This window comes from Rousettus aegyptiacus, unplaced genomic scaffold, assembly GCF_014176215.1.
Source record: "Rousettus aegyptiacus isolate mRouAeg1 unplaced genomic scaffold, mRouAeg1.p scaffold_m13_p_9, whole genome shotgun sequence".
NCBI lineage: Eukaryota > Metazoa > Chordata > Mammalia > Chiroptera > Pteropodidae > Rousettus > Rousettus aegyptiacus.
This window is the reverse complement of record NW_023416312.1, coordinates 65384777-65400336: the sequence shown is the minus strand read 5'-3', so window position 1 is coordinate 65400336 and position 15560 is coordinate 65384777. Positions and strand designations below refer to the sequence as shown.

Here is a 15560-nt window from a genome sequence, read left to right as displayed (position 1 = left end):
CGTAGTGGAATCAGAGACATGTTTTTATATATATATATATATATATATATAGTAAAACTTGGTAAGGAGAATTTTGCCATTAATTTTCATTTAATGATTTTCTCATTGTGCTTCAATGTCAGTTTTCAGGAGTGGATTTATTTTTGAACATGTAATTTATTTGGAGGAATCTTTGCCTTATATAATAGGAATTATCTTAATATTTTACATAAAATTGATTTTGTCATAATGAAATATTGAATAGTTTTCCATTTAAAAGAGCATCTCGACCACCCAAGATGATGTAGAAATTATATGCTGTACACATCTCTTGTGACTACACCAAAATTATAATGAAATTACAGAGCAACGATCACTGGGAGTTGACTGAGGTCTGGCTGAACAGAAGCCATACAACTGTGTACATACATGAGGTCACCTCAAGGCTGATAGGATGGTAGAGATGCGAAATGGCCTGGTCCCACAACCGCATATGGTAATCAAGAATTGGGAGGGCCATCTTAACTGCAAAGACCTCACCCATTCCTGAAGGGCAGGGGTTCCTGGCCCCACACTGGGCTCCCCAGCCCAAGATTCCATTGTTAGGAAGAGAAGTCTCCACAGCCTCTGGTTGTGAAAACCAGTGGAGATTGTGGCTGAGTGAGACAGAGGGCTATGGGTGTCACAAACATTCCTCTTAAAAGGCCCAAGCCCAGACTTACTCACTGACAGACTCACTCACTCTGAGCTCCAGCACTGAGGCAGCTGCTTGAGGAGCACCAGGGACTTACAGAGAGACAGTGAGTTGTTGGGCTTCAGTGTGAGGGCTGGAGGAGGTGGCTTTCTCCCAGAAAGAAGTGCTGGCAATATCCATTGTTCCTTGATTGAGCCCTTCCCGCTCCCTGTGTGCTGACACTGGTGGTTCCCATACCTGAGTCTTCATCAACTTGTATAATACAGGTCACGCCGTCCTGGTGATTCCCTGAGACCTCACCCCGTCTCTCTCAACCTGTAAACACACCCAGGCTACCTCTGGTGGTTTATTCCATACAAATGCCTTGACTTGGCTTTCACTGCTGACTTTCCTAAAATCTCTCAAAGGCTCACAAAACCCAAACAAGCAGTATCTGGCCTCAGCATGCCTTGTACCTCTTGCTAAGCAGCACCAAGTCCAGCACTAGCAGCAGCTGGCCTCAGTTTTTGGCTTGGCCTCTCTAGTCGCCTATAAACCCAGCACAGGTGGCAGCCATTTGCCGATTGCTTGGAGACTCTTACCAGGTGGCCCCAGAAGTACAGCTGAACTTGACCTGCAGTTGGGCCCCTCCCAGGAGGCCATTGGGCAGGCACACCCAGTGGCCTGCTTTGACTTGTGATGGAGCCCAGCACCACCCAGGACTGCATCTGAGGAGAATACACCCGAAAGACAGACTGGGCAGGCACCAGAGCCTTGCTAAAGTGAATCCTGCTCTGTAGGGTCAGCCCCTCCCTGGCCAATCCTCATGACCAGTCAGCCAAAAGGTCAATCCCTTCCATCGAAGTGTAGATAGCAACTAAGGCTCAACTACATCAGGAGGGCACACACAGCCCACACAAGGGACACACCTTGAGCTCAGGTGACCAGGGAAGACCATGCCACTGGAACCCACAGGACACTTACTCTACTACATAAAGCCACTCTACTAAGACTGGGAGACTGAGGAGCCCTACATAATACATGAAGAATACAATATCTGAGATGAAGAGTACCTTAGAGAGAATCAACAGATGGGATGAAGTAGAGAGTTGAATCAGCAATTTAGAGGATGGGGTAGCAGAGAACACCGAATCAGAAACAGCAACAGGAAAAAAGAACCCAAAAAATGTGAATGGTTTAAGGAGCCTCCGCGATAATATTGAGTGCAACAACATTTGTGTCATAGAGATATCAGAAGGAGAAGAGAGAGAGAGAGAGAGAGCAAGGAACTGAATCTATTTCAAGAGATAATAACCGAAAACTTCCTTAACTTATTGATGGAAGTAGATATACAAGCCCAAGAAGCACAAAGAGTCCCAAACAAAATGAACCTAAAGAGGCCCACACCAGTCATCATTAAAATGCTAGTGATTAAAGACAAAGAAAGAATCTTAAAAGCAGCAAGAGAAAGGCAATTAGTTACCTACAACGGAGCCACCCATAAGATTGTCAGCCAATTTCTCAACAGAAGCTTTTCATGCCAGAGGGTGTGGCGCAAAATATTCACACTGATGAAAAGCCAAGACCAATAACTAACCAAGATTGCTTTACCCAGCATAGCTATCTCTTAGGATCAAAGGATAGGTAAAGAACTTCCCACACATGAAAAAGCTAAAGGAGTTCATCACCACCAAGCCAGTATTACAGGAAATGTTGGAAAGACTTCTTTAAGAAAAAGAAAAAAATATATATCAAAAATATGAATAAAGAATGGCAATAACTATATATCTATCAAGTACTTCAAATGGTAAAGAATTAAATGCTCCAATCAAAAGATAGGGTGCCTGAATGGATAAGAAAACAAGACCCTTACATATGCTGCCTACAGGAGACTCATTTCAGATTGAAAGATACACACAGACTAAAAGTAAAGGGATGGAAAAGGGTGTTTCATGAGGGACCAAGAGGGTATTGTGCTTAACGGAATAAGTTAAAGACAGACAAATGTCATATGATTTCACTTGTGGAATCTAAAGAACAAAATAAACAGAAACAAACTCATAGATACAGAGAACATTTTGAGGGTTACCAGGTGGGAGGGGTAGGGGGGTCAGTGAAAAACAGGGAAGGGATTAAGAAGTTCAAATTGGTAAGTTACAAAATAGTCAGGTAGATATAAAGTATAGCATAAATAATATATTCAGTAATATTGTAATAACTCTATATGATGTCAGATGGGTACTAGATTTATTGGGATTATCACTGCGAGTTATGTAGATGTCTAATCACTATATTGTATATCAGAAACATAATATTGTATGCCAACTATAATTGAAAAATAAAAATTATTATTTAAATAGAGCATCTAACAGCTGAGGGGAGTCCTGTTTTTAATCCTTTTATGATATAAAAATCTAATCAGCATGTCATATTATGAGTTAAGGTTTTTGTATACTTTCCTTAAAGTAAGCTTTATTTATTAATAAACAGGTAATGAATAGTAATTGAATATTTTAAGTTATCGTCAATTCATTCCTTTAATTTTTAAAGTCAAGACTGGCCATAGGCCAAATTAAGAAAACAAAATGTCCTTTCTGCTCCCCATAGCTTCTCTTTCTCTCTCACTTAATGGTGTTGCTTTTGGTGGGCATTTACTATGTGCTCCCTTTGATTAAAATCTCTTTAGGATAAATCTGAAATGCATTGATATTAGCATATTATTAATTTACTTATAACAGCTTCCAGTATTACCCTTTTGTGGGTAATTTTACCTTAACAGAGTTCTGTCAACCATAAGCTTTAATTGGTTCTAAGTGTGAAATTTTAATGGTCATGGCAAGGTTTAGGATGGATGGTGGCTGGTGATTATCACTCAGCCTTCCCTGGTACTCCTGAAATCACAGTCACCCACTATCCTCACATAAATATCAGTAAATACAAACTAGTATTCTCCCATAAAATGATGTACAATTTGATCAGCAGAAAAGTATTAGCAAAAGACCTTTAAGAATTAATGCAAGTAAATTTTGTTTAAGAACAATAATTCATTTTGATTTAATGACTTCCAGGTGGTTATACAATTCATGACAAGCCAAACCCAAGAGGTGAAATTGTAATCGGTGGACAAAATATCTCCATGGGATATTTTAAAAATGAAGAGAAAACGGCAGAAGATTATTCTGTGGATGAAAATGGCCAAAGGTGGTTTTGCACTGGTGATATTGGAGAATTTCATCCCGATGGATGTTTACAGATTATTGGTCAGTGCATTATTATTTTATGATTTCCTTGGTTTTTGCAACTGTGGCATATATGAAAGGTGATATTGGTCAAGTCATTAATAGGGTTGATGATTCCATTGGTTTAAAGTTGAGGCAAGTTATTTAACTTATGTCTGTGCTTCTCCATCTGTAAAATAGGGATAAGAATACTGACCTGGTAGGGTTTTTGTTAGGATTAAATGAGTTGACATATGTAAAATGGTTAGAGCAGGGCAGTGCCTGTACCTTAGTAAGTGGTAGCAGCAGCAACAACAACATTGAGGTTAGGGAGGATGGGCAGGAAAATAGCACACGGGTATTAAGAATACAAAAATTGTTCATAAGAAGTATATTTGTTGGTCAACAACATGCGGTTCTGTATAATAGTCTACTGTAGCATACCCTATTCTAGGCTTTCCTCACCATTTACCTCCCCGCACCAAGGGGCAGTGTAGACATTGTTTAGTGTCCATTTGTATGGCTCTAACTAGCCCTGAACCTTAGAAAATTATAGCATTGATCCTCAACATTAATTTGCTCTGAAAATGTTCATTGGTTTGGCATTGCCCTTATTGAGCCTACTAAAATATTAAGTCAAAACATTACTCCAGATGGTCCTATACTATTCACTTTACTCAGGCAAAAGTTAAGATAAAAATTTGACTAACCGATAAGGGCCACTATGTCAGGTCCCAGTCAGGTCCTTTCCAAGCCATAAAACTTCCTGTTATATTTAAATCTGTCTCTGTACCCATATCTGACCTGAGTATAGTTAAGAGATTTCCATGGACAATTGGTTCTTCATCTAGAAGTTTGATTTGCTGGGAATATTTCCAGGAAACAGGTTCAATCTAGAATAACAGCTTCCCTTTTTTCATGTTTTTTTCTTTTGGCATATAGAGTGGGTTCCCAGGCTATGGGTAAGCAAGTTAGCACTCCCATGATGATTATTCATGCTGTGCCAGCATGTTCTTATAACACTGTCATTTTAACAAGATAATGTCAAATATGAAAAATTGGGAATTAACATTTATTGACGATGTTCTGTATGCAAACACTGTATGTATGAGGTAGGCTAAATGCCTATATGAGGTAGGCATAAAATTGATAAAATTGAGTACTGAAGTCAACTGACATACCTAGGATCATATAGCTAGTAACAGGCAGAGCTATCATTCAAATCTAACGCTCTAAAGTCCTTGTCCCTTCTATTAACTTCATTATAATGTTTAAGATTATAATAAGATATTAAAGCTTTCAGTATAGGTTGTAACATTTTATTCAGTACTTCTCTAACTAGGCATTTTCTTTTGAATTGATACATCTGGGCAAGCATTATTAGGTTTAACAAAATTTTAGAAGTATCTTTGCGAATAAAGATTAAGGCAATACTATTGAAAGAAAATCAAAATTGTACAGACTGTAATAAAATGGATGATGGATAACTTTTCATGACTTAACAGATCGTAAGAAAGATCTGGTGAAGTTACAAGCAGGAGAATATGTATCTCTTGGGAAAGTGGAAGCTGCACTGAAGAACTGCCCACTTATTGACAACATCTGTGCTTTTGCTAAAAGGTAATTTTAAAACTTGGGTTTGTGTTTCATATACTTAGAGTAAAAGAAAAACTGGGAATTTTTTTTGATTATATTTTATCGTAAAGGAAACATCAGACTTCCATCAGAGTTGGGGAAGGCTATACATTCCTGAAATATACATTCTTGAATTCAACAGCTTGAAGATTTTATGATATAATCATATAATCTGACTTTTTAACTAGACACCTACAGTGTTTTGCTAAATACTTAGCTGTGCTACAAAAGTTATTTCATTTAACATCCATTAACAACTGAGACTTAAGTAATTTTCCCAAGAAGGTAACACAGCTAGTATAACTTTTCTAAATAAAAAACCTGAGAGATTGAACCATTTTATTTATATTTTAATATGGTTTATTTTTATGGACTTTATTACTTCCTTTAAATTTTTTAATTGTAAAAAAAACACAAGAGAAAATTTACCATTTTTGCCATTACAGAGTGTATAGTTCACTAATATTTCTATTCGCACTGTTATACATCTAATCTCCAGAACTTTTCATCTTGTAAAACTAAAACTCTATAACCATTATATAATCTCCATTTTTCTCTACCCCCAAACCCTGGGCACCACCATTCTACTTTCTGTTCTGTGAATTTGCCTACTCTAGATACCACATATAAATAGAATCATACAGTATTTGTGGTTTTGTAACTAGCTTATTTCACTTAGCATAATGTCCTCAAGGTTCATCTATTGTAGCATGTGTCAGAATTTCCTTCCTTTTTAAGACCGAATAACATAGAATTGTATATATAGAGATTGCATTTTGTTTATGCATTTATCTATCAGTGGATAACTTGGGTTGCATCCACCTCTTGACTTTGTGAATATACTGCTATGAACATGGATATGCAAATACCTCTTTAAAATCCTACTTTCAGTTCTTTTGAATATATACCCAGATGTGGGATTGCCAAATCATATGGCAGCTCTATTTTTTATTTTTTGAGGAACTCCCATACTGTTTTCCATAACACAGCATCATTTTTACTTTTACACCAGCAATGCACAAGGGCTATAATTTCTCCACATCCTCACCAACACTTGTTTCTATTTTTTTATAGTAGGTCAGCATAACGGGTGTGAGGGGATATGGCTCCCTTAATGATTATTGATGTTAAACATTTTTAATATGCTTGTCGGCCATTTGTATATCACCTCTGGAGAAATGTCTTGTCAAGTCCTTTGTCTATTCAGTTTCTCTGCCCATTTTTAAATCAGATTATTTTTCTTTTTTTTTCTTTTTTTCTTTTTCTTTTTGCTATTGAGTTGAATAAGTTCTTTATATATTTCGGATATTAACTCCTTGTCAGATATATGATTTGCAAATATTTTCTTCAATTCCATACATCGCCTTTTCTCACTCTGTTGATTATATCCTTTGATACCCAGACACTTATTATTATTTATGCTATAGCACCTGGTCTTCCTAGGTGGTCTCCCATCCAAGTACCAATCAGGCTTGACCCTGCTTAGCTTCCAAGATCAGATGTTGGGCTTGTTCAGGGTGGCATGGCCACAGACCATGGACCGTGGCTCCACTGGGGCCCGAACCCAGGATCTTCTGCATGTAAAGCAGACGTGCTAACTGCTACATTATAGAACCACGTCCAACATTTTTTACTTTTTTTGTATTCCTGTTTATTTTTTGTTGTTGTAACCTGTGCTTTTGGTGTCATATCTAAGAAAGCATTGTCAAATTCGGTGTCATGAATCTTTATGTTTTCTCTCAGGCATTTTGTAATTTTAGCTCTTACATGTTTAGGTCTTTGATTCATTTTAATTATCGTATGTGGTATAAAGTAAGGGTCCGACTTCATTCCTTTGCATGTGGATATCCAATTCTCTCAACACCATTTATTGCAGAGACTGTCCTTTCCCTTTTGAATGGCTACGGCACCCTTGTTAAAGATCATGTGGCCCTATATGCCAGAGTTTGTCTCTGGGCTTGCTATTCTAGTTCATTGGTCTATATTGTCTGTCTTTATTACTTCTTAATGAAACTGTAACAAACAAGAAATTACACACACACACACACACACATATATGTATAAAATTTCATGTATAAACTCAAATATATATATTTGAAACTAATCTGTACTGCATCATTGAATATGAATAATTGTTCTCAGCGTTTTAATTTCTATTTTGTTTTCTCTAATTTTTTAGTGACCAGTCCTATGTGATTAGTTTTGTGGTTCCTAATCAGAAAAGGTTGACACTTTTGGCACAACAGAAAGGGGTGGAAGGAACTTGGGTTGATATCTGCAATAATCCTGCCATGGAGGCTGAAATACTGAAAGAAATTAGGGAAGCTGCCAATGCCAGTAAGTAAAAAAAATTGCTTATCTATTGAAGTCTCTCACAATCATTAGGTTCCTTCAATATGTCTATATTTGTTTTGTTTTAATAATAAAATACAAGATTTTAAAAACCTGTCTCTTAAATGTACATAATCAATTTCCACATTGGAAGGATTATTAAACCTCATATAATAGAATAACCTATCTAGTTCTTTATTGTATGTTAGAGCATCCCTGCTAAGTGGTCATGTAGGTTTGTTTGGAATGGTCAGTCTTTGCTCTGATAGTTTATAATGACGTGCCCTTATGAGGATCTTTTGTTTGTCATTGTATATACTTACTTGATGTAGACCTGTTCAATCTAGAGGCCTATGTCCTTCAGTTCTGGGAAATATCCATCTGTTTATCTTTTGTTTGTTTGTTTGTTTGCTTGCTCTTTCATAGTTTTCCTTCTCCAAATTCTGCTTGTGTTTTTATCTGGGAATACTTCTATATGGCCATTGGACCTCCTGCTTTCATCATCTAATTTTATCTTTTTGTTTGTTTGTTTTCCATCTCATCCTTTTTGCTTTATATTCTGGCAGAGTCCCTCAACTTTGTTCTCTCTTCTGTCTTTTGCATTTCCAATTTCTAATATCAGAATTTTAATTTAAAGTGCTCTTTCCAGCTTTCTCAGTGTTCTTTTAATAGCATCCTGTTGTTTCATGGATGCAGTCAATATGTTTTCCCTTATTCCTTGAAGGATGATAAAGGAATTCTTTTTATGAAGTTTCCTCCTGCTGCTGGCTCTATTTCCTCCAAGTTCCACTGTGCTTACTTTGGTCATGGCCTTTCGTATAACTACTGATCCTTTTGTGTCCATTCACATTTGAGAATGAGGTACCGAAAACCTGTTTGGAAATATTACTGAGCTTCGTTGAAAAATTATTCAAATGTGTCTTGGGTCATTCCATTTCTCCAAAGAAACTTTATCTGTTCTCTTGCCCAGAGGATATTAGTCTGGCTGCCAGTATTCTGGTAGCCAAATAGAAGACACTGGAAAAAGGCTGGAGGTGAGGGTGGGTGGGTGTTACTTTCACTGAATCCTGTTTTCGATTCTGCTTTATCTTTTCCCTCTATTGTACCTAGTGTCCTTGAATCCAGAGTCTCTAGTGCAATTTTTTAAAAAGTAAACCTGTCTCCAGCCTGGCTGGGAAAGGGCAGGATGAAGAACTGTCCTCTCAATAGGCTAATGGCCAACCCTCCTGTTTTTGGTGTACCACTCATCTCTGTCTTCAGAGACATGGGCTCAGGAGTTTGCTTTGCTTCTTGCGGGCTTCTTGTGGGCTTCTTGTGGGCAATTAGCTATAAGTCAGTAGATACATAATTGCATTATCATTTTCAATAGCTAAATAATATTTCAGTATAAGAGTATACACTAAAGTCTCTGCCGTTGGTCTTCTAGGTTGAGTTCTACTTTTTACCCCTACTGTAAACAAATATAACATATCTTGTATACTCAATTATTTATTTTTATGTAGTGATTTTCTTAGTATGGCTCCCTAAAAATGGAATTTATGAGTCAAAGGAAGTGTGTATTTTCAAGGCTTTTCTTTACGTCGCCAAATAACTTCCTCTTTCCCCAGAAGAACTGGACTAGTTTATGCTCCTGTCACAGATACACGAGCATACCTATTTCCCTAACCAGGCTACTATTTTTTTATTTTTTAAATTAACCACTTAGATTCCATTTTGGGTTAAAATATAGCTTGTAATATTAATTACCATGTTGAAGTTGAAAAACTTTTTCCTTCAGAATATATATTTTTTTCCATAAGAATATTCTTATAGTCAACTCTGGACACTGTAAAGTTATTTAAACAACAGTTGCCTATTAAGATAATCAGACTGAAAAGTGAGTTACTATATCAACTTAAAGACAGTGACTTAACTTTTTTTCTTAAAGATGGTTTTGTTAATTATGGTATTATTGATATAGCACACTTTTTATGTTACCAGGCTGCCAGAATTGTCATTGATATAAATTCTGAATTTTTCTTTAAAGGTAGTATTTCAAAAAGTATTTTAGCCAATAGGCTGTTATTCTTAGTAACTTTCTGAGTTTACTAATGGCATAGAATGTGACCTGAGTAATTTGTCATTGCATATCTAAATGTGTAAAAACAACAATGGGAAAAGTCAAGATGGGCCACATGCAGGTGGAAAATGTAATAAAATTCTAGGACCCACGAGGCCCCTATAACTTTCCTGTGTTTGGAATGAGGAATGAAATTGAACATTTCACAATTTGGATAATGAACAGTAATCGTAAGCTAAATGTATAAATCATAAACTTTTCTGTGCCACAAAAGATTTATCTTGCCAACCTTTTGCTTGAAATTATAATTTCAGAGAATTATGCCAAAAAGTATAAAATAGCCTTGATTGTTTTCAGCTAAATCTATCTGAAATCATACACATTTTAGAGCAATCCTCTTCATGTTTTAAATATAAGTATGAGGTATAGGTAGTATCATAAAAACATGAAGTACAGAATCATTTGGGAGTGATTTGACAACTACCAGTGGCTAGAAAAATTGGCATTTTCTGCAACCTACCGGTCAAATTTCATAAGGTTCTAGGAAATTCAGATTAAATGCCACATGTAAAATCACTTTTCTTTTTTCTTCCCCATAATCTTTCTTACTTGTTGGCAATTTGTCCCATTTATAGAAAACTGCATCATTACTTTTTGCTCTCTGTATATCTTGTGGTAGTAGATAATGCTGAGATTTTTCCAAAATGGTATCTTTAATGTAAAGTTATTTAAACAACAGTTGCCTATTAAGATAATCAGACTGAGGGTGGGCTTTAAATAATTTAGTTAATAAAGAGTAAATATAGGAACTTATAAATATGCTTAATTTGCTTGTGTGCAACTTAAATGATGTGCCTGCCTAGTCCCAATTTTGTCAATGTTTCTGGCATAGGACCTGTGTGTAAGTAGGGAAATTAATATGAAATAAAAGGTTTTGGAGCCAAATCTGTACCTGACAATTTGACAGTTTTCCTTGCGATCCAAATGTGACCTTGGGGTGTATATAGGCTTATTTTAGGTGTCTCTGCATAACTGAGGTATATCAACAGAGCAGCCATGGTTAATTTGAACAAATTTTTGTTCTTTTCTGTTCAGGCATTACTTTTAAGAAGTTGGTTCTAAGTATTTTGAGAGATTATTTTTCACACTTAGCTTTATATTTTTCTCTCATTTTAATAAGAAACTCAAAATTCAACCTTGCTTTTGTAAAACTCAGGCTAGTATTAAAACAAAAATTTCCATGAATTTGAGTTCTTCGTGCTCGTCACTGAAACCAATTTCTTTCTAAGGTCACTTGGCCATTAGCTGTTGTTTTAAAACATGTAGTTGTTTGCTTCTTCAGAATTGCTGATTTAAATAATTGGACATAAAATAAAGCTCATCTGTAGGTTAACATTGCTATTAATGAGCCTTTAGAAATTTAAGGATGAGCTTGTATTAATAAGAAGTAACTTGATTGAATGTAATTTATTGAATTTAAAATTGAATATCGTACTAATGCTTTTATATCCCTACTTTCTTACATTTCCTTCATGTGTTATGTTATCTACCTCAAATACAGTATTGCTGAATCTTATACCATCTAAAAGTATGAAATTCGCAATCCCCTTTTTTATTCTGATTTGAATGTATAATAAAACTTATGAAGGACTGTTGTCTAGAGGATTTGTTTTCAGTAGGATGAATTAATAAACATGAGGGCTGTCACTGTAGCCCTATGGATGACAGTGAACAACACAAACCCTGCTTTCATGGAGCATAAAATCTAATAGTTGAGACAATATGTGTTGGTGGTGAGTGTTTTGAAGAAAACATAGTGTAAAAAGATATAGAGAGACAAAGGGACTTCTGTTTTGTTACAAGTGGTCAGGGAAGTCCTCTCTCAGGAGGTAGCATTTGAGTGGAAAGCAGTATGAAGTAAGGAAAAGAAGTGAGCCCTGCATCTGCAAGGGGGAGAACCGTTCCAGGCAGAGGGAACATCAGATAACAAGATTCTGAAGAGGATCTGCATTGACCAAAACAATCCAACTGAAGCAATTTAAATATACTTTGATAAATATAAAATGAAATTGTAAGGTAGTGGTGTCATTAGTTAACTAACATACCATTAAGTAAGTTTGCTTCATCACCTGCATCATCTAGGTAAATCCCACAAAATACATCTTACTAATTTTCTCTCTCCCACTCTCCACTTCCCCCAAACTCCTCCCACCTATCCCCTCTCATTTCAGTGAAATTGGAACGATTTGAAATTCCAATCAAGGTTCGATTAAGCCCAGAGCCATGGACCCCTGAAACTGGTTTGGTCACTGATGCTTTCAAACTGAAAAGGAAGGAACTGAAGAACCATTACCTCAAAGACATTGAGCGGATGTATGGGGGCAAATAAAATGCTGCTCTCCTATTTACAGTCGTGCAGGAGGTTGCCTGGTGTTTTTTCAGCTGTCTGTTAGAGTATAAGGTATATTGTTTAAAGATATGGTAATAAAAATACCAAGTGATTAAGATAATTGTTGAGTCTACTTTAAGTTAGTTTTCTATGGTTCTAGTGAAGCTTAAATTGAATAGTCATTTCCCTTTAGCTGTGTTATTAATTTTAGAGCAAAAATTTTGTTTTTAAAAATTAGCCTAAGATATACTTGTTTTCATAAGAGAAATATTTAATGTTAAACAAAATAAATTGGAGTTGGAGTAGGAAGCAGTTTGAGGAAATTTGCAGCTTCTGATGTCTGTTGTCTTTCTAGTTCAGAAGAAGCTTAAATATTAAGCATGACAAAAATATGTATTAACACTACTCAAAGCAGAAGTGCTACAGGCCTTTAAAATTCTCTTGCAACCATTTATTTTAAAGGAATAAATTCAATCATAATATAATATACAGAATCAAATTGTACTTTGGAAACCATCTTAGGATTCATTATTATTGTATAAGTTAGACATAGAATCATTGTAATACTGTGAATAATTACAGTTCCTGATGTAAGACTAAAACAGCATAAACACACCAAAAATATTTAGTAATATATTTAAAGGGAAATCGAACTGCTTTTTTGAAACTTGGAGGTCTGAAATCAGTAACTGTAATTATTTGAATGACTTAAGAGTATTTAAATACATTTGAAAAAAATGCTGAAAATCATCTTTCTCTCTTCAAAATATAAGACTGAGACCAAGAGTAAAATAAAAGAAGTTAATCAAATTTTAACAGGAAGCATTTTCTGTTAGAAAAGGTGAGGAAACTATAAATGTTTAGAGTTATGACCTTTGCACAGCCCCGAACCTGGGAGAGGATTTAAACTGAATTTATCTTTGATAACAGGGACTGATCTAAAATGTGCTCAAATTAAATTATACTTGTATTTTCAGGTCTATTTGCTGTTGCTGACTGGAGTCTTAAGCAATAGCTTACATTTCAGAAAGCCTTTCATTTTGCTTTAACTTTCGCAAAGCAGGTTATGATGAATGACTTCTCCAATATCATGTTTGAATCTATGAATGATTAAGTAACTTTGAGTTTGGGGAAGTTAAAGGGAAGAAGACACTGTTACCACTTTTTTCCTGTTTGGGAGAAGAGTTTAGAAACTGGAAATGCTAGATTCAGGAAAAGGGAAGTTACTTAAAAAGGGACTGATAATTGTGCAGTAACTTGGTGTATGGGCTTCTTTTTGAATCAGGGATTATATACACATATATCCCTGATAGATATTCACACTTGACCCATAGTTACTGTAAAAAGCAAAAATTATTAATACTGTTACTCTTTGCACTTTTTTCTTATTCACTATATATATATTTATATATATATACATGTATATGTATATATATGTTGCTTACATTGCTTTATACAGATGTGGGCCACCACTGCAACAAAATACATTCTTTTTGCTCTAAAATATTTATAATGAAAATATTTAAATGTTATGTATATGGTGATAAAAAGGAAAAAATCATCTGGTGTTGTTATAAGCAAGAATGAAGGTTTTTGTAAAGATTTCTGTTCAGTGTTCTGCAGTGTAAAATTTGAGACAAGTTCTCCCTGCGGTTATGTATATGTGAGTATTCTCATTCTTCCCAGCTTGCCTTTGAAGAGTGAAGAACCGTTATTATCAAGTAGACTACTATTCAGCTTCTACTGTTTCTGGCCCACTGTTGATCCTTTAAAGATGATTTTCTTAGACTTTTTCAATATGCGATTTTTCCCCCACTCGGAATTGTGGTTTTAAACATGCAAGTGCATGCATATTCACATATTTGCACTCTCACCCGCGCCATCTCCCGAAAGCTAGAACACTGCCAACTAATCTGTTGTATAGGTCCTTTAGAAACATGTAATTAACACTTAAGGTTGGGTGCTGCTAATTCTTTGTGAAAATCCAAATATTGTTAAGGGACCAGGGAGATGCCAATACCCCCTAATTTTTCATTAGGAAATCTACATGTTTATGTAAACAGATCTTTCCATGTTCATAGTGACTTTTCAAATATTTGAGCCTGAAAATTTTGATTCTACTCTTTTATACCTGTTTAAATCATTTGCTGTTGTTATTACATGTCAGCTATTCAAATAAAGTTGTACTTTAAAACTTTACCACAGTTATATACATTTCTAAGTTGAACATGTGTGACTTTTACTTTAATTACATGGAAGTATCTTGCCTCCTTGATATATGTATTGATTTTTCCCCCTAGTGTGGAAGTATAATTGTATGGCTTTTCAGAACAGAGATACAGATGACTGATTGAAAAAGTCAGAAATTAAGGACAGTAACATTTCTTTGATCATAAAGACTGATTAGTAATCTTCGCCTATATTTTCCTGATAGCATATGACAAATGTTTCTGAAATAAGCAGATGAAAACAAGTTAAAGATTGTGTGGTATTTAGAATTTAGAGAGAAATGTTTTAATTTTCAAATATAGTTATAAATTAGAATGTGTTCATATTTGTGCTTTCTGTTAAAATGCATGATTGCAGGATTGTTACTTAGATTTTTGTTTATTGTTGATGAAAAGCTTTGTTCTTGTTTTTAAGTTTGCACTCAAATCTTAAATAAATCCACCATGTAATCAAGCTAGTTTGTGCTTAATTATATATACTGAGATAAAATCTGTAAGTTTGAAGAATACTAGTTAAGACATAGTCATGTTGTGTGGATTATTAGCAGGTATTAATAAATGACAACTGTTACCTTTAGACTAATTAAAATTTAGGGGAGAAATTAATTTATCTGCATTACGTGAGGGCATCTATAAAATAGTGTTAGAGCTCTGGAACCAGACTGCTTCCATCTGTTGTTTCCTGGCTGATCCACTCACTGGTTTTGTGACTTTGGGAAAGTGAATTAACATCCCTCAGCTGCATTTCTCTACCTAGAAAAGTGGGGTGGACTGATGAGGTCTATCTCATAGCATGTTTATGAGGTAACATGAGTTAGTCCATATAAGGTGTTTACAACATAGTGAACATACGTTAGCTATAATCATCATCATCAATCATCATCGTATCCAGACAATATTCATCAGTCAGGTTGTTTAACATATTTTATATTGGCCAGCACATTCAGGGCCTTAAAGGATTGCCAGCCCCTGAAGACTTGGTGGAAACAGTTCTGGCTTTAGAAGAAGACCTGGGCTCATTCTATCACTAGCTTTGTAACCATGGACA

The 15560-nt window shown here is 35.4% G+C and overlaps 1 protein-coding gene across 5 annotated transcripts in view; it reads left to right on the top strand.

Moving 5' to 3' along the window:
- Positions 1-14966, top strand: part of ACSL4 (acyl-CoA synthetase long chain family member 4) — an 88446-nt gene extending 73480 nt beyond the window's left edge. For all 5 annotated transcript variants that reach the window (XM_016161863.2, XM_036226403.1, XM_036226402.1 and 2 more), the window contains 4 exons: positions 3721-3912; positions 5376-5490; positions 7685-7842; positions 12127-14966. In XM_016161863.2, the coding sequence (XP_016017349.1) occupies positions 3721-3912; positions 5376-5490; positions 7685-7842; positions 12127-12284 (623 nt within the window). In that variant the 3' untranslated portion in view covers positions 12285-14966. The remainder of the gene's footprint in view (positions 1-3720; positions 3913-5375; positions 5491-7684; positions 7843-12126) is intronic.
- The last annotated feature ends 594 nt before the right edge of the window (positions 14967-15560 follow it).